The sequence below is a fragment of the Pseudochaenichthys georgianus genome, chromosome 5 (genome assembly GCF_902827115.2).
Source record: "Pseudochaenichthys georgianus chromosome 5, fPseGeo1.2, whole genome shotgun sequence".
NCBI classification, from domain to species: Eukaryota; Metazoa; Chordata; class Actinopteri; order Perciformes; family Channichthyidae; genus Pseudochaenichthys; species Pseudochaenichthys georgianus.
This window is the reverse complement of record NC_047507.1, coordinates 22,860,151-22,887,477: the sequence shown is the minus strand read 5'-3', so window position 1 is coordinate 22,887,477 and position 27,327 is coordinate 22,860,151. Positions and strand designations below refer to the sequence as shown.

The following is a 27,327-nucleotide window of genomic DNA, read 5'->3' as shown; positions in this document are numbered from 1 at the left end:
TCATTGAAACAAGGCTTTTATTAAAAAAAAGAAAAAAATGACATATGCAAATTCAAAGAGAAAACCAAGAAGAAGGAAAATCTTATCTCAATCAATAAAAAAACACACAAGTTACAGACAATTTAGCAACTCTGGCACAGGAAGACAACAGTAGCCAAGTGGCTTTGCAAAATAACCAAATATCAAAACCTCTTTCCTCTTAACAAAACTGTACAAAATGAGTTCTTGTATAAATAAGAAAACTGTTCACAAGCAAGTGGAAAATAAACCCGTCGGATTTTCAAAATGTCTGGGATTCAAACTAATTTGGTTCATACAATGTGGAGCGACACATTGTTGTTATTATTATCTTAAAAAATGTAACCGTAAGACAACGATTATATGTTTTAATAATGTAAAAATAAAACTATTTTAAAAATGCCTATTTGCAAAACAAAATAATTTAATTTAGATTCATCAAGTTTAAAATGAAACAAAAAAGGCTTACTGAAATTAAAAAGTGACATTTTGAAAATCCAGACTGGGCAACATCTAACGACCTGTTTGGAAATCCTGTTTTAGCAGCAAAACATTTTGAAGCTATGAAATAAGCCATCAAATCTACATTAGGATGGACGAAAACAACATTTTCAAATTGTTGTGGACTTAAAGTATTAAGTGCAAGGAGATTTAGCTATAATCGTGTGTCGTTGAAGTATCCCAACATTTTAAATGTAACTTACATTTGCATCATTTGTATGATCTAAATTATTTTTGGAAACTTCCTGTTATATTATCACTGCTGAAGTTTAAAAAAAGATATTAAAATAAACACTGCTTTGTAACAGGTGGTCATTTCATAGTTTCAAAATCCTGTTTTTTTAAAGTGATGGCTAATATATGGAGTATTATTTCTCTGAACATATAAACAATATCCATGACATTTTCCTTCATGAGCACTGAATCTGAAAAAGCTTGCTAGTCACTGTGTTATCTGGACAGGTTATAAATCATTTAAAAAAATCACACAAGGAAAAACAAACAAAATGTGTGCAGAGGAAGTATAAGGGGTAAAAGACTATTTACAATATTAGCTCTCGTGTCTGAAAACACAATCGTAAAAGCCCTGGCTTCCTGCTGGGTGTCTGCAGAGGCCCATAAAGTGTGTAATGAGTCTGTTTACAGGCACACCAATGCTCCATGGCGTATACTAACGGGAAACTCTGCTTAGTTTACACGTCAACAAAACCAGATCATTTATGTTTATTTTAAAACACACAGTCGTGGCAAACCAAGTCCTCACACAGTCGTGGCAAACCAAGTCCTCACACAGTCGTGGCAAACCAAGTCCTCACACAGTCGTGGCAAACCAAGTCCTCACACAGTCGTGGCAAACCAAGTCCTCACACAGTCGTGGCAAACCAAGTCCTCACACAACCTCAAACTGTGGACATAATGTGGAATATTGTGTGAACTGTTATTCACCTGTTTTTGTGATCTTTCTCTGTGTGAATCTGTCGGAAGCAGACATCTTTGTCTACGAAAGGGAGCAGTTTACCTCTGACAGAGAGCTACAAGATGGGTGGCAACAACATCTTTGGTTGCGGAAATCAACAACACACAGCAAAAAGTTGAAAAAAATGTAAAAAGTTAGAAACAGATTCATCAAACTGCGATGTGGAGAAAGACTTTTGCACATAGCATTTATGGATTGCGGAAGAGCAGGAAGACAAGCTCCTCAAAACCCTTCAGTTAACACGACCGCCGTGACAACCGACTCACAACACGGCATTTCAAACAAGCCTGTTGCCATGTCTGCAGTATATACAACTTAGTGTCCATCCTACGAGAGATTAGGCAATTTGTTCAGAGGAAACATTAAGGCTTAGCTAAAAATTGTTTTTGCAGAATTTTGGATCACTCATTCAGACTTGCTGTCTCACTAAAGGCTGTAATAAATGGCACTTCCATGGTCTAGTGAGCAGTCCTTTGTAAAACCATTAGTTCTATTATCTACATATCTACAGTTTTAGATGTCTGCATAAATTAAACATATTTGGATGCACTGTGTTGAAATGAGCTCCTCCTTCAGCCGCAACACAGCATTTTGGATCAGCACTAACTGAAGTCATGGTTTGGTATAACTCTCCACTCTGGAAGCCTTTTTAATAAACAGACCTGACACAATATGAGGACAGACGACACAAGGTGAGGAACGGAAATTTGTGTGAAAACAAGAACAAGCGAAAACTTAATGTGCACAAGAAAACACCATCAATCCCTACGCAGAGAGACAAATCTACTCTGTAAAAAGCTACAAATCTACAGCTAAAATCTAAACTACGTCAAAGATAAATTCATAAAAATAAGGCAAATTAGCTCAAAAAGGTTTTCAAGTGACAGACAAAAGAAAAACAGAAACATTTAATTTTCTACAAACTAAAAGAATCACTGACAGAGAATCAAACTCAGGTGACAACAGCAGCATTGAAAAAAAAGACTTACAGCTCTCTTTCCTTTCAAACTAATTACTCTCAGGGATCGTGTTAGTCCTCTATTTGATTTCCCTCATTGCTTTATCATATCTTTATCTTTACTTATTAACTGCATTGTTCTTTGTACACATCGTCTTTCAGTAATCTAACTGCTCAGATTTAAAGCATTTTCACTTCCCTCCATAACAGAGGATGAATTTAATGATACCTGAAGGTTTGCCACAGCAAAACCGCTTAAAACCACTTCTCATGGACACGCATGTAACATGGAGTTACATTAAAACAGGGAGACTAACAGCTGTCATTGTGATGGTGCAAACAGGACTAAATTAAAAACCATCTGAGCATCAAAACTACTAAAACAAATGTACTGGCCAAATACTAGAGTTCATCATAAATGCGATGAACTCAGTTGCATCACATCTTTATAGATTACAGTATTAAATAATGTATTTTCTTTAAATGTATGTTTCAATGATGTAAAAACTCTGAAAAATAGAACTTTAATTAAAATATAAATATAAATAATTGATTGTCTTTTGTTCACTCTAGGAAGAATGTAAAATGATAATTTGAATAAACTATAAACATTGTATTTATCGTCTGTGCGTGAATGGAAATCTCTGCAGCAGTTACAGGAAGAAGTAGCTTTAAACGGTTCGCATCCCCACGGTTACAACTCGACACATCAGACCAGCAAAAGTGTTTTGTACGTTTCTAAATCTGTACAAAGTGTCGCCCCCGCTGCTTCAAATAGAACATCAAACAACAGACATCAGGAAATAAAAATAAAAGTTTGCATATTTTACAAAAAAAAAAAACACATAGTGATTCAACTCTTCCTCGAATCACCCAGAAACATCCAGAATGCTTTTTTTTAAAAATAAGAATTTGTTATATTACGTGCACAAAAATAATGCTCTGTGTCTTTTCCTCCTCTCTTTTTTCTTAAACTTCTTATGTTCCTTTTTTCAGTTATCAAAATAGATCATAGCTTCTGTGATGAAGATTCCCACCTTTGGTTGATCGACTCTTGAGGATGTGAGCAGGAAAGTCCAATGATGTAAGTGTTGTCCTTTTCCTTTCAAATAAAAAAAAATTACAGACACACACACACACACACACACACACACGTTCCTTTTGTTATCCATGTTCAAGTCCGGGTGCTTAATGATGGTACGGAGCACCGTTATCTTTCAGCTGAATCCCGCCTGGTGGATTCCTCTGGTGCTTTCACCCTGCTGGGAGCGGGAACACACACAATTTAGGATTAATGCCCTGTACCTCAACCTCTGTTCAGCTCACAACACATCTGTACAGTTGACTTTTATACACACACAGTAAGAATTTCATAACAACAAATCATTCTTTGAAAAAGTAATATGCCTGGACTGTGCAGTAATACACATACATGCACCATGTCAAAATATGAGTATGTAAAATGTGTGTAAGTAACAAAATATTGTACTTGGTCTTTTACAATAAAGCAGCCATGAAGATGAAGCCACCAGCTAGTTAGCTTAGCTTAGCATTAAGGCTAGAAAAAGGCTGAGAGCGATCAGCCTGGCTCGGACCAAAAGTAAAGAAATCTTGGTAAAGTGGCAAATAAGCGAAAACCAATTCTCCACTTTAATGATTTGAAACAAGTGTGCCTTTATGTGCTATAGCACACACACACACACACACACACACACACACACACACACACACACACACACACACACACACACACACACACACACACACACACACACACACACACACACACACACACACACACACACACACACACACACACACACACACACACACACACACACACACACACACACACACACACACACACACACACACACACACACACACACACACACACACACACACACACACACACACACACACATTATTTTGCATGAATATGACTTTGCAGGTGACACATTTCTTAAAATAGGTCACCTGCAAAGGTACATTTGTGTTATTTGCGAGGCAAAGCAGTCGTACCTTAGCTTCACTTGGTGTGTTGGTACGAGTAGTTTGTGTGTTCTGCAGGATTCTCCAAGGCAACCTGTTGCTGTTGACCCCCATTCTCCTTTAAAAGAGAGGAGAGGTTATTCAAAGAGAGAACTGATTGATCATTTCAATGCGTTTTTTGTTTTTAAATCAAAGAAGCGCAAAGACAAACTGTATTTCCCCCGCTGCCCTCCCCACCGAATAAAATACATAACACATATTTGAGTGAATTAACCAAAAGTAAAACATGTCAAATGTGTTGGAAGTGCGAACTGCAGGACGTATTTACTAAAAGGCATGTTTCATATTTGTCTTGTGGTACAATTTAAGGAGTGGCTGAGGTAAATCTTACTTTAAACCTGTAACTTTACTCCACTCCCACTTCATCTCATCCATCCAATCACAGCCTGAGTTCCTTCTCTCATTCATAAACCTGTCTTCCCAACTATCTCTGAGCTCCACCTCCAACAAATGACTCAAGTCTCCCGCAGGCTGAGCCGCCTCCTGCAGCGCACTCAGTCAGGAGCCTGCTGCTCTCACTTACGAGTGGCAAAGGCTCTTCTGGTTGAGTACCGGAGGAGGTCATACAGTCCTATTGTTCAGCAGCAATATTTTACATCACAGGACAAAAGTTCATTGGGAAGATATCAGTAAATATTCAAATATGTTTGCAGTGAGAAATTCTCTATAATACTAATATTTAGAAAGAAAAAGTTTAAAATACAATGTATTTATATTGAAATGTTCACTAAGACTTACTTAGACTTCTATTACAGTAAGGACATACGCTAACTCAAAACATTTAAAAGATATTGAGTCTTTTACTCTTCAACTAGCTTATCATTAAATAATTGTTTGATCATGTATTGAAAATAAACGATTGGATGGATAGTGAGTCCAGTTCATAAACTTAACAACCAACCAGTTCATTCGTAATCTGTATTTTAAAAGAAGTCTGTCCTATCAAGTTTTGCGACAACATTGAATTACTTTAACTTGTCCTGTGTTTCTGTTTCATCTTACAAAATATGACTTAAACGAATACTGTTTTAAAACACTTCACTTTCTGGCATCGGAGAATTGTAAAATGTCTGATGCAACAGAGTTTTCCGTTTTATTATTAGGATGCTTAGGAATCATTAAAGCCAAGCCATCACTTGTTGTAAAATACCACACACACCTTCAGGGCACATGGCCACTCTCCAGATCAGTGCATCTGTCAGTTGGCAGTTTTAATAGACACCTCTTCTTTGATTCATCTCTCACCAACTCTGCCACTCCTTAAAAGTCAAACTCAAATGACCTGCCACGCTACAAGTTTTAGTAAATACGTCCCCATCACAGTTTTAATAGATAGTCCTCCCCTTCATGTAAATACAAAATGTAAGCAGCTGAGGTTGAGACTTGCTTCATACCTCCACTTGGCCACTGGAGGGAGGCACTTGGGTGTACTGGGGGATGTAGGTCCCCTGCATAGATGTGTTGGCCGGAATATACTGTAGGGAAGGCAAAGGGGAAAACAAGTAGTCATTCATCTTGTAATTATCAGGACAGTTATCTATGGGCACATGAGCATAGTGTGTGTGAGTGTGTGATTGGTACTGACTGTGCCCGTGCTGCCCATGGACATGTGGCTTAGCTGCTGAGCGAGAGGTCCCATCATGGACGTGGGCTGGATGGACATGGCGTGCTCCATGGTTGGGGTAAGAACTGTACCCTGTGGATGCATAGAGACACACTTTACAACTGGAATTATAGTCTAAAGCACTAGAACTAATGTAGAGTGTTTTAAATCAATCACTAGTTAACTAAACACACACAACTATGTCGGGAGCTACAGTTAAGCCATACTGTAGGTACAAATGAGCATGTCAAGACTTGGCTACAATAATAATAATAATAAACTTTATTTGCATAGCACCTTTCATGCACAAAGCAGCCCAAAGTGCTTTACAGAACAAGAAGAAAACATAACAACAATATTACAATAAATACAGAACAAGATAAAACATCTACAGTGATCTTAATGAAATTCCCTTGAATTGCTGACAATAAATGAAAATAGGGTCAAATAAAACCATTTAAAAAATACAAACAAATACAGTAAAACATGGACAATATGATACCAGTGAGAATGGAACGTTAACACAAATTAAAAGCCATATTACCATATATTCCTTTTAAACATTTCAAGGGATATACAAACAATGCATCTCAGACTGGCTCGAAGGCATCCCAACTTCTCAAATGTTTCTTGGATACATTTACAATATTTCCCCCCAAAATACATGCAGTAGCTAACGTAAATAGTGTATATGAGGGGAGGAGATAATGTGAAGGAGGGATACTCACAGCTGGCTGCATGAGGTATGACTGATGGTGCATCCAGGACGGGCTGTGTACCTACAGATCAGGAAACACGTCATGAAATTCATTTGTAATATGTTACGGTTGCTTCCTTTAGTGCCCTTATTGCAAAACTCTGCAGAGACAGGTCACGATAATCTCAAGAAACATGATCAGTACTGTGAGCTGTTGTGCTCCCTGGGTGTCCATTAACTGACATCATGTGGACATAATGAGGAGTTTGGCACAGGAAAAGCCACAGAAAATAAGATGTTGGCATTAAAGGGGAACAACGCCCAGTTTCAAAATGCCTGTTATTTTGATGGCTTAAAACAGCTCAAAACTAGTCACAACATTGGACCATTTCCTAACGCACTTTCCTAATATGATCAAGTACAACGTCTGCAACTAGACAACAATTATGTATGACATTTAGAGAACCAACTAAATTGCTTTTGTTCACAAAATATGATTGCAATTTCCTATGCCATGAAAACAACCTTTTGGAAATCTTTACTTAGGTAGTGTTCTCCATTTAGGCCCATTTGAGTCAGCATTTGAATTATAAACACAATGAAATGCCCCACCTGGTAGGATGAGACAGGCGAATGCATGTAGGGTGAGAGGGAGGTCTGGGCGATCATTCGGTTGGGAGCCAGACTGTAGGGTGAGTAGAAGCTGTCGAACACACGGAGCAAAAAGAAAACATGAAGACAGCCACACCATGTCAACCATCTGCAGAATGTTTCTAACAGCATTAACAGCATGTCTGAGTCCCTGCAATGGCCAGCAGAGGGCAGCACTTCACTACGGCTCGAGCACAACTCTTATTTTCCTGCAGGGTTGGGACTGTTTTCAGTCAGTCCATGCACACCACCCACCCATTTTGTAAGGCTGTGGGGTCATACGCAAGCGTCATTCCTCCCTGGGAAAACAATACAAAGGATTCATAAACAGTGAGGTCATGCAAACACCAATGCAGCCTGTAGTAAAAACAGTCCCGTAGCAAGGATTGAGAGGGATGCGTTTGCTTTAATTTCCAACTTGAAACAACAACATATGAACACAGAAAGTTCCCTTTAAGAATCGTGATTTTAAAATCTCACCGTATCTCCATCTCTAGCCCAGGGCCTTCCATTGTGGAGGTACTTCCCCTGGTTCTGCCTCTTCTTCTGACCCCCGTCGGCAAACTTACATAATAAGGGCTCTGTGGGCACTGAGAAACAGATCAGACAAAAAGAGTTGTTTCAATGATCACAGCGAGGAACACAGAGCTCTGGCACCAACAACAACAATATCAGGTTCCTGTAATACTACAATAACATTCCACGCACCAGGCACTCCTGGGGGCGTCTTGATGAATTTGCCGTTGAAATGCTGAATTATGGCCTCGCACTTCTCCGTGGACTCCATTCTGAAATACAGTCAAAGTCAAATGTAATCCTTCTTTTGGAGCGCTGTTTGTTCGCATTGGACACTTTGTTGGGTTCGAATCATTACAAGCCACCGTGAAGTATTGTTTCATATCGAACCTAGCAAATCCCACACCGCGGCTGGTCCCGTTAGCATCTCGGAGAATGCGTGTGGAAATGACCTGGCCAAAGGACTTGAGCATGCTCTCCAGCTCCTGCTCATCCATGGACACTGGCAGGTTGGAGATGTAGAGGTTGGTGGGGTCCTGCTCTTGTTGCTGCACAGGAAGTGGACATAAAAATCAGTTTGCAGACAGATCTGTTCTGGACCTGAGGGGGGATGTGATTACTTTTGTTTACTTCAACACATGTTGGTGCAGAAGCTGCAGACATCTGAAATGTGTCTTTGGTAATACCAACTTCACTTCTCTGCTTTCGGGTGTCTTTTTAAAGGGTTAAGATTTATTCAAACATTAAACTTTTGAAAATCTGAACAGATGAAAAATGTCTTGTCAATATTAATATCTTTTTCACACTTTATAAATGCCTGTGTAGGCAGTACTGTGACGTGTCTTTCTAGCAACACCTGTCATCACTCTTGCCACATTAACACATATCAAGCATACTTTTGTTAAGGGACCTGATACGAATAAAATGTTTTAAAGCAATTAGTACTAATAGACTGACACCCTGAATAATTTGTCACCAATGTGTGACAATTACTTAACTAACTCTCTGGTTTTAAAAAATCTACATGCTAAAAAAACATTTTTAGTAGCATATTTAGGGATGTCGCCTGATGAAGAGATCTGCATAACTGCAAGTAAAGAGATCTGATTCAGTGTCTCATTCTGGGCCAGTAGCTTGAGAGTGAATCCCTGTGTGAGTGTGCAGAAGCAGACAGGAAGCCAGGCATGAAGTTAAGGACTTCAGAGAGCAACAGGAGTCTGGCAACCGGGAGAAAAGAGGCCGGGCTAAAAAGAGGGGAAAGGGAAACAGAGAGTGAAGGAGCAGGAGAGAGAAGAGAGAGGTTGGAAGAAATTAGGAGCTTAAACGGCTGATATTTCTGTACCGAAGGAGGGAGGGAACTGGCATGATAGGAAGTAGTTGGGAATCTTGAGTAATGAAAAAGGAGGACAGAAATTAGTAAAAAAAGGAGAATAGGATAAATGAGTGCCTGCTGATTCACAGGCTCTTCTCTTCAATCAAAATGTATTTTATCGCTATCATTTTCCATTTTGTCCTCTCTTCCCAACACTCTTCAAGATGGCTCTGCAAACCAGTTTTTCACTTCGGCATAAAGGAAACTGTCTGATGCAAACACCTATCTCAGATACAGATTGACTGCCTTTATAAGAAGCCTCTGTTCTCAGCCCTGAGCCACCTGGCCAAGAGATCACCTATGTTTTTGTGATTGTCAATCTGGGTGCGGCAATATGGCCGTTATGTAACAGAGTGGCCCACAGCAGGAGGTCTATGGTCAGATGAACCTAATGGAGTTTTTAGTTATAAAAGACTCTCATTGTTATCCTTTATTTTATCTTGGCTAATACAAATGACATCCCAGTTTCACATTCACACACATATCCACCCTGTCGTAGATATGCACATTTCCTGTTGGACCCAGCCCAGGCACATGTGAAAAAGATTTGCTAAAGCGTCACAGTGCATTTTTTTCGTTCCAGGCTCAAGGTCTGCTGAGGTGTGTCTCTGTATTTGCCTGCTTGTGTGTCGAGCAGCGCATGCGAGCTGACGTCTGAGTTTGAACAAGGAGGTGCAGGGAAGTAAGAACGGATCTATTTTTAACCCTGCCATGATTCTCCTGATTCAGACGGCTCCTCTGGGCCCTCGGCTGCGGTGGCTCGATCGGGGACTGAACACACTCTGAGGATCGCCAGTGCTAGGTGTGGCTCATTCTGTTTGTGAACAACACTTTGCAGCACCATGGTGAAGGTGCAAACAGGTGGAACCTCACTTTGACACTGAACTGATGTTAGACTAATGCTTCTTTTTGTCTGACTTGGGGATAGCCCAGTGACTCCAAAAGCAGCTTGGTATATTTAGGATGTTATAGTAGTTATCAACACCTCTGACTGAGCACATGTTGTCTGTGCGAGTTGAGTCTTGGTGTCGAGTCGCACTTGCTGGGTATTGAGATACGCAGGATTGTGTGGCACTTTTAAAGAGGAGGTTTTCAGAGAACTTAGACCCCGGGTTTAGTTGCAGTAGACTGGTTGAGGTCAGCTGGCAGCGTGGATCTGTTACAGTTTTCCAGAGATCCTGGTGTTACATTGCAGTGGGTCTGTTTGGGTGCAGGACATGGGTAGGGGGGCGGGGACACTAGGGTGGAGTGTATTAAGTGCTGGTGTCAGCCCCAGGCCTGGGCCCAGACCATGGACAATGCCAGCTCATTGTGCCTGTCCCATTGACAGTGGGTGTAGTGGCACCCTCCCCTGGGCTCCCTCAATGGGGAGTCTGAGAGCCAAAGGGATCAGCTTAATGGGCCGACAAGAGTAGCTTTGACTGCAGACACTTGGACAAAGAGCTCAGAACAAGCGCTACAACAGGAGCAGGTTAGCAACATACACAAGCACAGAGAGAAGGGTGTGTGGAGAAGCAAGGTGGTGAGGAAAGAGGAGAAAGAATGCCATGAAAGCACAGACAGAAGAATTGACAAGCGAAGAGTGGTGGATTAACAAAAACACTCCAAAAAGTCTCAAATCTAGTCTACAGTAAAACAGATTATATGGTTCTTGTAATTGCCAATTACTGGCACAGGTTCATCCAACAGAGTGTAACAAAACACACGCCTCCCAATAAACCAGAGTTCAGCTTGCACCTTTGCCAACAGGACAATCAGGACATAAGCTTTTACATGATAGAGAAATGAACAGGACCAGATTTGACTCTTGGTGGTCGAAGTTAAGCAGGTGGCTCTTTAGGGGTTACTATATTTTAAGTAAAGGCAAGATTGGATCATAATATTAAAGGACAAGTTCAACCCAACGGTGATAGGAGGATTTGAGGGTGAAAGAAGTGGTGCCTGTGTAAGGATGATGATCGAGAGCTTGACAATTCTTACTTTGGCCATCTGAGCCTGGACCCCACTGGACTTCAGAGCAGTGACAGCTTTCTGTGCGGCTGCTGGACTGTCAAAGTCCACAAAGCCATATCCTGTAAAAAGGACAATTACATATTAGAGATACTGTAATGTTATGTGTTTTAGAGTTATGTGTTTTCTTGCTGAGAGTACATCAATTCCACTCTCCTATCTGTTCATATAAAATTAAACATGTTAGCTTAGAAGGGGGGAAAAAAGCTAGCCTGGCAAAATATTTGTGATGTTTTGTAGATTAGACAAACATTAGAAGTGAATATTTTCAGAGGTACTGATGGTTAGTATTGTCAGAGCTAGGCTAGCTGTTAAACCTTGTGCCGAGTCTGCTGAAATCCTCCTTTTTACTAACCAACAACATAAGCAATTCTACGGAGCCCTGGAGGGTTCATTGAGAGAAAAATAAATAAAACGTGGCCACGTTTTATTTAAATTGAGGGATTCCTGTGCGTGACTCACAGAATCTGCTGCTGCCCACAGCTGTTTTAGAGAAGGAAAACATCCTTCACTTTATGAAATCTCTGTGGCACCAGTGGCCTGTACTACGAAGCAGGATTTGCTATTTACACTATTCATTCATGAAGTATGACGCTGCGCTGTCAGCACGCGTCTCCATGTTTGTGATTGGTCAAATGTTGGTAACCCCGTCCCTTTCACGTGAACGCGCTCTCAGCCGGACAGAGAAACCCTGGTTGATTTGCTGAGTTGATAACCAGCTTCGTAGGACCGCTTAGCGACATCGCGTTTGTTAGGGTTAGTTAAGCCGGGTAAGTCAAACATATCCAGGGTCTGTTGAACTGGCTTCGTCGTACAGGGCACTGGAGGCAGTAACGTGTAACCCAGTAGAATCTGAGAAGAGCAGCACCAGCTGCAAAGAGGTGCCTTTTACTGTTTACTTCACTGCGTTGCCCTTCATTAGAACCGCTGAATAGAGATCGAGGCTGCTACGTTCAACCACACACACCTCTACACACATCGAACTACCAGAGTATTCCCCCTCGTTTTATGAAGGAGATGTCCTGTCACCGAGGCGCATGATGTGTGTGTGTGTGTGTGTGTGTGTGTGTGTGTGTGTGTGTGTGTGTGTGTGTGTGTGTGTGTGTGTGTGTGTGTGTGTGTGTGTGTGTGTGTGTGTGTGTGTGTGTGTGTGTGTGTGTGTGTGTGTGTTTGTGCTCAGCTCCGCTCCGTGTGTGTGTGTTTGGTGTGTTTGTGTGTGTCCGACACCCCCGACATTTGTTTTCAAATGACCACGAACAGTAATTTACACAAATCTGGTTCTCCATAGTTATATGTGTATTCCCAAGTGAAAGAAATTCGTTTAATCTTAATCTCGATGTGCTATACTCCTGCCGGAACGAACGATACTATCATAAACAAATGCCCACACACACACACGCTTTATTAACTCGTGCGCACGCTTTAGTAACTCGTGCGCACGCTTTATTAACTCGTGCGCACGCTTTAGTAACTCGTGCGCACGCTTTATTAACTCGTGCGCACGCTTTAGTAACTCGTGCGCACGCTTAAACGAGAAAGTAAAACGTGGCCACGTTTTATTTATTTTTCTCTCTATGAACCCTCCAGGGCTCCGTACAATTCGGGAAAAAGTCATTAAAAAAACAGATGTACTAACCTTTACATTTGTTGGTGGTTTTATCCAAGATTGCCTTGGTCGACACAATCTTGCCATACCTGCCAGGACAAGAAAAAAGGGTCAATGCATCATGAGGTGACTACAGGGCAACAAAAGGGATCTGCTTCTACGTCTGCATACCACTGCTGCACCACTTTCTCAGGCTGCCTGACTACAGGTGTAAACATGAACTCATACTCTTTCATGCCATCAAGTGTGTCTTCTTAAGTCAATTCTAAGTGTCACAGAACACTTTGTTCACCTCCACCCTTTTTGTCTTTGTCTGCTGTTGACGGCTTTACAGTTACTCTGTTCCCTGGAGTTGTTCTCAACAGGAGACAGCACCCTAGGGCCAAAAACAACTTGTTCCAAGCCTGTTATTACCACTCACACCTCCACACACATTAACACACTAACACACACTTCTCTACTAAATACAGCTCTGCTCTCCAGTATTTTTGGCTCAAATTAAGCTTCAAAGTGTTGTCACCAGCAATGCCCAACTAACGCAAAGAGAAATATCGCCTTTGAGGAAACCTGCTGGAAGCTTCCAATAAACACAACATATTCCAATAAACACAACATAAATCAAATTGTGTAAGAAACACAAGTTCTAACATGTCATTTAAGTTCACAGTTATCAATAGAAAACACTTTGCTCAGCCTATTCTGTAGGAGAGAGCAAGAGGAGAAGCAATGAATGCATTGATGCAGTATCATCAAACATTCATGCTATTCAAATCCCCTTAAAACAGAAAATGATAAGTGTTGTTGTGGGAGATGTGGAGGATAAAGAGACGCAGTGTTTTAAGACTGTGCATCAGCATTACAGTATAATAGACCTGCCCCTGTCTGGTGAATTTAGCCAGTGAGTTGCTCTGTTTGGGCGACATGGCGTCTGAGTGGAATGCACACTGTAACCTGATGCTTCACCCCTCCGGTTCGCCTTCCTTCCACCACATCCCTCTCCCTCGCTCTGTTTTTCCACCCCCACATCGCAGCACCGCACCGCTGGGTCCTACACTCCTGACTCCTTCATTGGACATTAGCCCACAAGAAGCAGACCTGAACACACTGTCACTGCAGGGACCTAGCTAAACAAAATCAAGGCTTCAACTTGTTTTTTATTATTAATAAATCTGCATATGTTCTCGATTACTCAATTACTAGTTTGGTCTATGAAATGTCAGATAACGCTGATAAATGTCTATTTTGTCTCAACCAAGATTACGTCTGTAAAAGTCTTGTTTTGTCAGTCCAGAACTCAAAGATATTCACTTTAATTAAGAGAGAAAAAGCAGGAAAGTCAATATTTGAGAGCCTGAAAACAGCATAGGGTGTGTGTATTCATTACATTACCTTCAGCATAGAGACATTATAAAGGACTCGTCCTCACTGTAGAAATTAATAATTCATCATTCACTGCCACATAGCCAGATGACCTTCACATAGGTTGTGTGCATAGCAGAGTGGTCATCATTACGTGTATATACACTGAAGCTTCATATCATCTAACACATTAAAGTTCAACTTATTGTAACCTTTAAATGTTTCATATCTTTGAGTTTTTCAAACACCAATGTAGAAACAGGCATGCAATGTACTGAATACCATTTTTCAAAAACTGTAAGAAAAAAGGCCAAAGCTGAAACTGACATGTCAAAAAAGTCCTCTTCATTATTATAAGGTATCTGTTCAGGGACACTAACATCATAACTTAACAGGGTTAATTATCATGTTTTCTTTCACTTGTATTAAGATTGAGAACACACTATTTTGAAAGATACACACACACAGATCCCTTCGAGACAGATTTGAAATCATGAAAATGTGTGAATATAAAAAACAAATAACAAAAACACAGGGAACATATGGGTTTCTTGTTAATGATATACACATAAATATGCCGGGCAAATCTTAACATTTTGTGGAATACATCATTATTACATTTTTGGCTTTTTAAAAAAATGCAAACATATACAAATAAATGGTTTGATAAAACATTTATTGTTAAAGACCAAAGTAGAGGTGAAATAAATAATAACTATCAAACATAAGTTCATAAATGCTGGCTCAGGTTGAAGCTCATACTGAGATTGAAAAACACCGAAGTCCTATTGATCGGTTTGAGATGTCATTAGAAGCGTTACATCAAACGTTTCATGCTTTCCCAACGGAGACCGCAGCAGAGTTCAAAGGTCTGAAAGCAGTGACGGTGTGACCCTTACCTCGGCCCTGTGCAGCAGAACAGCAGCCCAGTACACTGCGGAGGCCACAGGGACTTAAAAGACAGCTCTGACCCATATAGGGCTGTCTGAGGTTCTTTCCCAGCAGGCCATGCTACTCTTTTCTCCCTCATTTAAGTTTCCCCCTTCAGAGGAAGCCCTCCCACCCACACCTAAAGCCTCTGTCAACTTCTCTAACAGCCCCACAATGACTTCTCTGTCAGTCCCTGCCTTTGCTCTCCGGTGCCTGTTTCACCTGCAGACCGCAGATTCCACATTTTCTTTGATTGTTCAAGCTTTGACAATATGCGTGTACTCAAATATGAACAAGATTATAAACACATGAGCTGTGTAAATGTGCACTGTGGATTTGATGTTTCCAAGGTACCTTATGTAGGATCAGAGTGGTTACACTGGGGAGCGACACACACATATTACTGTGTTGTTAGTAATGTCAGGTAAGGTTCTATTCGCTAAGGCCAGAGCTTGTTCAGGGAGGCGTGTTGTTACTGTGAACGAGCCGGGGAGATGACGGATGCATGGCTAAGGTTCACAAATCACTTGTGTGCCATACAGCGTAGCCATGACCCGCAGCAGCGCAAACCAGTTAGGTTGCTTTATTACTGGGTTTGATCAGTGTGTGTGTGTGTGTTGGTGTGTGTGGGGCCTACATCCTATAGAGGCTAGACTTTTTTTTAAGGGTCTGTAAGTCTTGGTTCACTGCAGTGGAGGCAATTTATCCTCACACAGAGTGGAAGGTTAGATCAGGACATGAGGAGGCAACATGCCGAACCTCTCTGTGGCCCCTTCTCTGGTTCTTAACCCCCATCCTCTGCTTTTCTCAACCCTCTGTATTCTTCCTCAATTTTCTTGTGTTTCCTATGATTGTCAAGATTTAATCAAAGTGACTTGAGTTGTGGTAATTCAGTATCCTTATTCCTGAAACCACTTCCTTCCTTCCTTCCTGCCTTAACAGTTCCGTTTTATGAACATTAAATGATGGCCTTAAAACGTTTTAATTTCATGCGTCCGACAGATGAAAAGCATAGCTGCAGAAAGCACAGATTCTATCTGCTAATGAGGGGTTAGGTTTTTTAACTCTTTCTCTCATGTTACATCATAACTATCTAAAGAAAACTTGTTCCAGATATGGTGGGCTGGAATGTACTACCAGCTATAGTGAGACTATAGTTTCATTCAATATTAAGGGATAACAACTTGAGGCCAATACCTTTGCCTATACGATCTGTCAACATTAAACAACCCATCTGTGACATTCAAGACAAATGGCTCTACATGGTAGTAGATGGTACACTGTATCACAAACAAGTACATGCTACATCCTTACATCACTCATCAAAAGCTCAAATATAACTAAGGTTTTTCATGCAACGATATACCTTTCTTAATTCTAATTAAGAAATCTTTAAAAAGTATTAATCTTGTAATATTATAACGTTAGCCTATACCTGCGCAACGTACATATTATTAAGATGTTGGTACATGATCATTTGAAGTTGATATTACATTGAGCACTTATTTTGATGAGATATTGCACCAAAGAAATAGGTTGACAATTTGAGAAATAAGTTGGCATAATGTTGTGTGATGAAAAGATGTGCAACGTTACTCTGTGCAAAAACAAAAAGGCGTATTATTTGTCTTCCGATATGGAATTCTTGAGTTTCCGCATTAAACATGTCTGTGTGATATTGGATATTTTTCAATTTCAATATTCTCAGTCCAACTGAAAAAAAAAGCAGTGTGAATATCACTCACGGTTGGCAGAGCTTGACCAGGTCTTGGTCTGTGGTCCCAGGATGGAGGCCGCGGATATACAGGTTAGTTTTACTCAGCTGTTCCCCCCCGATGCTGTTGCTGCTACTGTTGGGACTGGGGGGCGCCATTTGGTGGCCGGAAGACACATAGGTCTGCTGCAACAAGAAAGAAACAGATTTAGTGGACTGTGCATCAACACACAGACGAGGACATACTTCGTATTCTTAAACACCAGCAAACTTTGAACCAGCAAAGCGATGTTCGTTATTATTTCATGTGTGAAAAACTCCAAGAAGCGTTTAGAGATGATGAGAGATAGAGGGTGATCCTGCATGAGAGGGATCATTTTGTGAAAAATGATATCATACAGCCCTCATGTCAACACTCACTAATAGTGCTTTCTGAGGGGAATGCGGGGCCTCTTGGCTGCTTACTCCATATAGGGAAAAGGGGCCTCTTACGCTTTCTCCATGTTGAGTAACTTCTTCTTTACTTTTGGAACCACAAAAATATATCAAAACCAAAGCTCTTAAGATCTAAAGCTAACATTTAGTCAGTCTGATGACGCAGAATCAAATAATCAACCTGATAGGAACTGTTTTTTTACTTCAGCGCCTTGTCTTTTTTTGCTTCTACTTATGGACGCAGGTATTTCTAAATAAATTGCTGCCATCTGTTCAAGTTTGCATTCAATCGCCCAAAGCTTGACGCGCACAAGGTTTAAAAGTGTCCTGACAATTCCCTCCAAACAAGACCCTGAGCAGCAAGATGCAAAATCAGGGTTCAGTTCAGTCCACATTACAAGGCCCATGAATCATAACAGAACATGGGAGAATTCAAAGAGATGAGTAGCGCACCAGGAACTGTGACCATCTGACTGATCCGTAATCTACTTCATCCAATACTACACCTCATTTTAATTTCTGATGTTGGTTTGTTTCGTTTCATCAGTGAGTCTATGAGGACTTGCCAGTGAGTAAACTATAGCGGTTAACTAGAAGATGAGTCAACACTAGGAACATGAAAGGCAGTTGCGCAACAACCACCTCTCACTCGGGGATGTGTCTCTCCTTGGGGAAATCAAACAAAAGATTGTGCAACCATGCAGAGGAGTATTTTTTATATTTGGATAAATGCGGTTTCCTTATCACTTTCAAAGAAAATACCTCTCTTTCCAGGAATAGAACTACTGGCAGTTTCCCAAAAATAAAACAGAGGCCATAAATACACTTGAGTACAGACCAGGCTCGCCAGAACTTGCAAATGTCTTTTTTTCTGCAGGATAATCAGATTAATCTCAACGGCCAAATGTTATTATTCAGTGTGAAGGTATAAGCACATATATGCTTTCTGACTGAGCTCAGCCCCATCAGGGTGGAGCGACTATCTTTTAGAGAGCGACTTGACGAGGCGCCAGGAGGACAATGGGTTAATTTCAGAGTAGAGGAGAGGGTCACTGATCAGACTTGTGGTGTTTAGGAAAAGCCCAGCAGGAAGTCCCGGTCACACCAGGACCACCAGCAACGTCAGCCAACCCCGCTAATTAGACGCCATCCATAAGGCATGGAGCCCCTCTGACCTCTGTTTTGCCAGCAGCAGATTCAACAAAAGGCTAATGTCTCCAAAGATAATTCTCTCTTCCTCTACGGCTTAAGAAACCCATACAGTTTGCATATGTTTTTTCTTGTGTCAGGTAAGGTGAGGACACAACCTCCTCAAAGGGAAACAAAGAAAAAAGGTGTGTGTCCTTTCCTTTCTTCTCTTTCATTCTAGGGATATGTACACATGTCAACCTGTAAACACGCACAGACAGATCTGGACATCAAACTCAATGCACTTTCAGTTACAGTTTATTTAAAGTTTATTTTTGTCATCTTAGAAACCAGAATGATTTTCTTCATTGTCCACCTAAATATATTTTTGAAGTTTAACCTCATAATTCTGATAGTTATTTTTAAGATTATTAATGTATATATTGTGTAAATAATTCAGTCATTCCTAGACCATTTGTGTAGTGAAATTTGATATTGTAAAATCACTAATAAATAGGTTTAATTAGATTTGGTATTTTTGTGTTATTTGCTGAAATCAAACCAGGGATGTAGTAGTTAGGGTATCAGGGATATCTCAAAGATGAGATGCATACAATCTTTGTGTTCTCGTTCTTAAAATGAGAAAGATCCATATGAAAATGTTATGCTTAATTCAAAGATTCAAATTCAAAACTCAACAACTCAAGCCTCAAATTAAAGTCTTCTTGACAGTGAGTAGAGTCGCATTATGTTGTACAAATGTTTCTTTTGTTTTGTCAATTGTCTAACCCTGTACGTTGAATAATAAATAAAGCACCATCCATTTACGAAAAAAATATGTTTAATTTCCTTTCAGACCAGAACATTCTGAGGGCCAATGTGAAACACTGCACAACCTGCCGGAAGAGTTGATCTATTTTGTCACAGTGTAGTTTGTGATGAATACGTTTTCGGAGGCAGCTAATTTGTGAATGAAAGAGCAGGACAGCGGAGACCTGTAATCTCCTTCACACACTCTTTACCCGAGTGCCAAGAACCAATCAAGCTCCAGACTGTACCAGGAGCACGCCATTGCAACAGAACCCCTTAAATCACCAGGCTGCAACCACACACATGCATTCATGCGAGGCACTCACACCTGTGGGTACACAATGATACCCCTTTAACGTGCTTGATTGTACAAATGTTTAACAGCTTGAGTCAAATGTTTCATTTATGGTCTTTAAAATGCTCAGCAAGCATAACCATAAACACCTCAAACTGAACCAATCAAATTTAAAGTACAACAGTTTAACGTCCTTTTGTACCCAACTGGTTGCTGATTAGATTTCAGGCTTTTCTGTACAAAACCTATGCAGAAACACTTCTAAAAAAATAAAGAATAGTTAATCAGTAGGTGCTGAGTTAAGATGCAACAATAATTGATTGATTGAAGATTGTTTGTAACTACTTTGATAATTGTTTAATAGTTAAAGTAATATTTCCATGCAAAAATATCAGATAATGCCTCAAATATGGAGATTTTCTGGTCATTACTGTTTAAATTCAATTAAATAGCTTCGGGTTTTGAGAAACTAATTTGCAGATTATTCAATAAAACGTTAAATTGCTCAAGCACTAATTCAAACGTTTGCTCCAATTTAACAGATGAGTAGATCCTTAATAAAACTTCATTACAATCTGATTATTCCAATAATTCTATATTTGATTGGCAGTTGATTGATGGCTTTCTTATCCTTATAAATATCCCATGCATCACATTAAAGTATTACTGCTGATGTGACCATTTCTCCTCGATGGTGTACATCCAAATTCACAACAAAAGGCTAAAATAAAAAATGTGCTGGATATTTTTAGAACAAAACTTAAGATAAAAACCAAGAACACTTCTATAAATAATAACATTTCCTCTACCTTGATGTAAACTTAAATCAAGAAGCTGTCAGGAAGTGTCTTTCTCAAATACTTCTTGTCGTTGGTGATGGCTTACTTTAATCTCTTAATAGATCAAAAAAAATCACATTTTAATTTTATGTTTACTTTAAACGCTCACTACTGTATCTCTCTTTAGATTTCCAGGCCTCTTTTTAGTTTCACTCCACCTCTGTTTTTATTGCCGTCTCTCCCTGTGGGGGCTTCTCCAGTCGACCCCAGTTTGACCCATGGATTTCCTGGCTGTTGGGGGGTCTGCCCGCCCTCCCATGTCCTGGCTGCCTGTCTTCTCTTGAGGCAGGAAAGAGCAATGGCTGTCTGACCAGCTGACCGACTTCCATGCTAATGCACAGATGTATAGCCTGTCTGCATGTGGGCGCAGCTTCTGGCTTGTATAGAGTTACGCTGCTGAGCTGCTGCTCTATTCCAGCTCCACTTTACTACTGACAAGGAAAATGAGTCATGGGGAAAATAATGTAATACTCAAAAGGTTCGCCTTTAAAGCATCGACAAATATTTGTTAAGATATTTGATTCTAAACAGAATCCTGTCCTTTTTGCCTACTACTAGATATCAAATAAAAAATGGAAAATAGCCTCTTTATAATAGAAGGTCAGGTGATTACTGTGACTAGTAAAGTAGTAAGCTGCTATATGGTGGCAGACAGGAAATCCTCTGTATCTGCTCCTGATGTTATCACACACGGACATTTGAATGAGGAGCTCTGCATTCCAACCAGGTGACAGCGACACTAAACTCACGTCCGGACTCGTTCCGGGGTCCTCCTTCCTGTCTGTCTGTCTCCAACCTTCCCCTACCTTTTGTCTTTTCTTTTCTTTTACACCTATTCAATTTCAAATAGTCTGTCTCTTAATGTTGTTGCTCCTCACACCTTGATGCACATGCACAGTGCATGCATGGCTTTTAAGCCAGGTCAGGTGAAGAAAGCCGGAGAGCTTGGAAACAGATACAGACAAACACTGGCCCTCAGCTCAGCTAGAGATCTAACAAAATGTGAGGCACTCTGGTATCAGATTTCTGACAGCTGTGCTTTCTCCAAGGACTCTGTCTCCCTACCTGTTCACCTTGGCGGGGCTTGCTGTTGGCAGTGAAGCTGGTGACCGATCCAGAACATCTGACACATTAAACAAAGAGATAGATAAACATATAACTGGCCGACGGCCATAAGGACAAAGGTGACTGTACGGAAGAGTTCAGTGAGGACAGAGTCACTGCAGCAGAACAGCTGGTTTATTTAATAAAATGAAACCATGTAGACAAACATTATAAATGTATGTGATATATTTGTGTTGTTCACTGAAAACAGTCTTCAGTGCCTTTTAAACACAGCAACTGGCACGTGAGGAAATGTAACTGAAATAATCTTGTTATTTCAGCCTGACAAATACAGGATTTTTGAGACATTACTCCCTCGTACTCCCTAGTATAATATTTATAACCGAGTGAGTCAATACAGGGGTGGATAGTATTTATTTTACTATCAAATGCCAGTGAGTTCAAATGCTAAATGTATTATAATGAATGCAGTTGTTTGTCCATTGAATACCATCAATGTATAATTCCCATATCCAGTGACAATTACAAAAGGTAAAACCCATGCTTCTAGATTGATTTACTACCTCCCAGACATCGGTTGGTTTCAGTTCATGTCGGGCTGATGGGGAAATCTACATGCTCATGCTTGAACAATGTTTGACATACTCTGGGTACAGTTGTCAATCACAGTGTTTTAGTTTGTTCTTCTGTCTCTGGTCAAAAAACTTGACATCTGACATTTGGCATGATTGGTGACTTTTGGGATTAGACATTGGTTTAGTACAATTCTCCAATAGGCACTATCCTGCAATAAAAGCTAGTACAGAAGTACAGGTGCAAGCACAAAGGGTCATTGCTGAAAGGATGTGAACTTGGTGAATCCTTTAATGGAAAAGGTTGCTGTCAAGTGGCCAAATGAGTCTCATTGTTTAGACATACCATAAATAATACAGGAATACAAATAAAAGAAAAAAAGGGGGAAAATATGAAAAAGAAAACACTGGCACTCACTTCACTTCTACATAGCTGTATAAAACAATGAAATATTATTCAAAAGCCTTCCATTTAAGTCTTTATTTATTATTTATTTGCAGGTTGCTGGTTTAGTTATTTACTCTCGACTGCTAAGAGCAGAGTTTAAGTGTTGCCTGCTATAAATAAATCATGTGATTGATTAAAACAGTTATCTGTCAATGTTGTCATGGTTTGATTCACCAAGCAGACAAGTAAACCTGATCAAGTTTTAAAACAGAAACTATTAAGATAAGATATTATCAGCAGCAATGATCCGGGCTAACCTCAGCTAACCTTAATCACTGTGCCTTTATATCCTGCACTTACCTTTGAGGGTTATTCAATTTCAAAGGACTTTTTTCCAGGACATCTAGTATTTCTTTGCAATGTCTTTGGTGATTTGATTTTAGCTGCTAACGAACCATATTCTCTGTGACAAACCTCCAGTAACTATGTTAACTCTGATCAAGGCATTTATAAGAGTAATTTTCCCCTACTAATTACCATATGATTATATATAAGGAGGTTTCAATCAATCTATCCTAAATGTTCTATGTGTATATTAATTTAAATGTGTGAGCTTTGAAACAAGCATCTTTTGGTGAAAAAGCCTCGTTTTAAATTCAATACATTATTCTGCTGACACATAGAGCAGTCAAAGTTGTCAAAGAGTAATGTTACAAAGGTTAAGAATACTCAGCATTGGTCAAATTAAGAAACACTGCTGACGCATGAAAGCTTGTGGAATTTGAAAGTGAAAGGGTGAAATGACTGATTTTACTTCTGCTATTCTGCCATGTCTGAATGGTCTTTTTAACGAAACACTTGAGTCCCTGTGACAATGTAATGCTCCAGTTGTATGAGTGTGTGTTAAACTCATACAACTGTTAAAATCACAGCAGTGTGTTGAGATTGAAAAAGACTCCTGCCAACATGAGAACAAAAATCGGATTGACAAGTAAAAAAAACAAGCTATTCGATGGGCCCCTGAGAGACGCAGGATACCTTAAGAAGCGACAAGCCGCCTCCTGTTATTTTTCCATCCAGGAAGCTTTACACGGAAACCGACCAAATTTGATTCGGGACACATTAATTCTATTTATTTGAGGGAGGAAATGAGGCGCTGAGTCAGGGGAGGAGAGGCTGGCTTAAAGCACAACAGAAACCAAATGCCTCTTAATCGTCAGGCTCAGTACGGAGAGAGCTTTTCTCACCGTGTTTATTTTGTGATCAGGCTTTTATTTTGTGTATTCATACAGCTCAGGTATGGCAGAATGTGAGCAAGAGATAAAAATAACGAGGAGGGAATGTTAGGAATAACAACACAGATACTTGACCTCTCTCTGAACTGAGGTCCACTAAAACAACTGGAGAAGAAAACTGTACTTCTTCTTAGATTCTTTATTTAATAAATGTGTATATATTTGTTGTCATGCTTCATTTGTATGGAGTGAAAGTAACATATGTATAGTAAGGAAAAGGGTGTAAATATAAAGATCATATGAATGTAATACATTTCAATTATGTATGGTGTAGCCCTGTGATAGGCAACACACAGATAAAGTGTTGTTAAAATGTTTCTATGATGATATATTGATCAATAAAATAAAAACAACTTCCCCAATGCTGCATTATACAGAGCCAGGTTAACATTTTCCAACCTTTTCCAGTTTTTGAGCTGAGCTAATTTGCTAATTTGTGTCATTCTCACTTATCTTTCAGTTACATAAAACAATAAGTGAACCCAGGCTAATTAGGGATTTGACTTAATGTTATTTTCAATTCAAATGAATCTTCTTATACGTAAAACCGAGAGTAATGTGAATGGTTACCTTAACAATTACCAATTCATTTATAGAATAGTATACATCCAACCTTGTAACGATGAAGTACTGCATATAAATGTGTGTTCAGTAAAAAATTGTGAGTTTTAAAAATAAATTATAAATGCTGTCTGTGAGTGTCTAAAACAAACAATTCTGACAATGCTTCCTCAGCAGACACTAGTGTAGACATCCTATGTGGGAGGGATAAGCAGCCAGACGGTGCCCAAGATCACAGAGAGACAAATCTTAAAAATACATTTTCCAAATACCATTTTGGGTTCAGGATCACTCAGTCACAAAGTCTGTAAAGAGTGGCCAGAGCAGAAGAACTAGAAATGCTACTGTGAAATCACAACATCATGTCTCATATAATGAAAAAGCTTTAACAATCACTTCAAAGCCAACATATAGTCCATAGGGAGAAGACACATAAAACATGCAACCATACATGCAAGGGGCTTCAGGAGTAACATAAACATGATCTGCCATCAGCAATCAGAAATATTTATTCCACTTTTAGGGAAGATATCTTAATTGTAATTACTAAAAATTATGCATTGCATTATTATTACACAATGCATTATTGTGCGTTAAATCTTGCTTAGAGAATGACTCACTTACATATTATTACAAAAGTGACAATGTCAACAACGACGAGCGCGCGATTCATAATTCTGGGAATGTTCATCATCGTCTGGTGGGATTTTTCAAGGGGTGGGGCCATATTCCGTTTTCAGATGGGAAACAAGAAAAAAAACAAAAAACTATGCAAACTTACGAGGCAGCGAAACAATGAAGACCTGATTTAATACTAGATATGAGTGTCCGGAGAAAGAGGCATACTTCATTTTCTACCATGTTACCCTCAGCCTGCCTCTCACCCTACCCCCACTTCCACAAACACATCCAGGCACAGACGCGCTATCCCAACACGGTACAGTTACCCATAAAAGTTGCTCTCCACCATTGACTTTTTTCAAATGAGTGAGCAGAGTCGTATCGACATCCTCAGTGTACTACACACGCACAAATACTACGAAATAAAACACCAGGCGTCCAACATGACAGGACACAGCCGTAGCTTATTCTCCCACCTTCACAGACCTCGGCTGCTCCACAAGCTGTTTTCTCACTCCACCAAGTCTGAAGTTAAATTCAGTACGTTTCGCTTTTCAAGGACACAGCAGCTCACTGTCACAAGCCCTTTTCTGTCGCTACAGACGCGGGCTTGTTACCTAGCAGGGCGAACAAGCCGAAAATAAGGAAAAAGAACAAAAGCGTTTACCTTTTTGCTGTTTCTGCTGTTATAGCCGTTGTATGGGTTGATTCCTGCCCTTGGCGGTACGGAGAGCAGCATTTTTCTCGGCGCTATGTCCGGAGCGGCGAGCACAGCCCAGGCTGCCAGCTGACGTCAGCAGCTGGGGAAGTGAGAGGCTGGAGTCCCGCTGCTTGACTGCAAGTGGTGCTGCTGCTGCGGCGGCAGGACAAGGGCCCCCACTGCTGGCCCCTGGGCTACTTTTAGGGGCCCTTCACATGGCTACAGGGGGTCCCACAAGAGAAGAGGGGATTAGCTCGACTTCATTCACCGCCCACTGTTATTTCTCTCACCGGGGACAATGTGGAAGAATTACTAGTAGGCTAAACAAAGATTCTCAAAACTATGATTCCGAAGACAATTAAAGCTTGAAAAATCGGGTTAAGGTGTGCGATGTTTTTGTCTCGGTGTCTGAAATTATACTTGAAATCACATGACAGATATTCATTTATTCTTTGTGTAGTCTGAATAACCAACAATCTTAATGAATCTTAATTATTTGCATTCATATATCACAACATAAATCTTACACTACACCCAATATCCTATATGATGTGCATTACAATATATTATAACAATATCATAAACATATTATTGCTCAATAGCAGGCTAACCAACGTTAGATAAAGACAGGAGTTAGTGGACTTTGTTTTTTTGTAGGCTATCAAAAACAGCTGAGCTTTTAAAGAAATACTTGACAAAGTAAAATCAAACTGTAGCCTACATTTGTCCTAAAGCCAAGAAAGTGTACGCAGAAGCATTATTGATGCTTCATGCTGTACAATTTCATGTTTTCCCTTGACATATTTCATGCCTTCTCTTCAATAATATTGATTTAGTGCATAGCGCTTTAAATGCTGATGACAGCATTCAGACTTATCTGTAAAAAGGCCATATTATCACAACTTCACACACACGGTACTAAACCTAAACACTTGCCACAGGAGTGTGAATGAGCGGTGTCCTGAAGTTACCTTTCCCATGGCTGCCTTGGAGAAACCAGCTCGAGTGCGCTAGAATTAGAAAATACACAGCCGGAAGAAATCTGCTACTTCCTTCAGACTTCCTCACAGAGCCCCTCCTCCAACACACACGAACGCGCACATGAGGGCACGAGATAAGTTTGTGCACAGATGGAAGGCTGACAGGCAGGTAGTCCATCCAGTTATTTTAGCCGGCCCGGCTAAAATGATTGGTCGTGCTTTTTACAGTACCACGGCTTCCTGAGATGACAATTTTGTATGGATTTTTTGTCAAAGCGCTTAAGATATTCATTGCTATCGGGATGTTAAGAGCATTCCATGAAATATAACAAAAAGTGTATCTGGAGCCGGTTTCTCAAACTTACCTACCCCACCTTTAAAGGGGCTAATTTGCAAATGTTCCAGTTAATGGGGAGCGAGCTAGTTCAGGCAGTCGACTCGAGCTCCAATGATACATTAACACGTGACGCACCTCGTCCCTCTTACAACCAACCAAACACATTCTCCTAAACATGCCGCTCTATTTAAGCTGCCAGGTCTTCCTGCCTCTGACTCGCTATGCTGCTGCTGCCACTGCTGCGTTCGTGCCCTGCAGCTGCTGCGTTTACATTGCTACTGCTGCTGTGTTTCATATTGCTGCTGCTCGCCTGCCCCACCACCACCCCAGCTTCCATC

The 27,327-nt window shown here is 40.3% G+C and overlaps 1 protein-coding gene across 2 annotated transcripts; it reads right to left on the bottom strand.

The window, feature by feature from the left end:
• Positions 1-25,780, bottom strand: rbms2a (RNA binding motif, single stranded interacting protein 2a). 2 transcript variants are annotated; one of them, XM_034082275.2, is made up of 14 exons: positions 25,640-25,780; positions 16,995-17,146; positions 12,991-13,049; positions 11,325-11,416; positions 8,363-8,520; positions 8,165-8,244; positions 7,937-8,046; positions 7,712-7,755; positions 7,418-7,508; positions 6,837-6,887; positions 6,091-6,201; positions 5,900-5,980; positions 4,476-4,563; positions 1-3,715 (listed from the first exon to the last, which is right to left on the bottom strand). In XM_034082275.2, the coding sequence occupies exons 1-13, from the start codon at positions 25,709-25,711 to the stop codon at positions 4,483-4,485; spliced, it is 1,182 nt and encodes a 393-aa protein (XP_033938166.1). In that variant the 5' UTR covers positions 25,712-25,780; the 3' UTR covers positions 1-3,715; positions 4,476-4,482. The 2 variants fall into 2 exon arrangements, with proteins under 2 accessions (XP_033938166.1, XP_033938164.1); XM_034082273.1 differs by having other exon boundaries at positions 16,995-17,149; positions 25,640-25,779.
• Between the last annotated feature and the right edge of the window lie 1,547 nt (positions 25,781-27,327).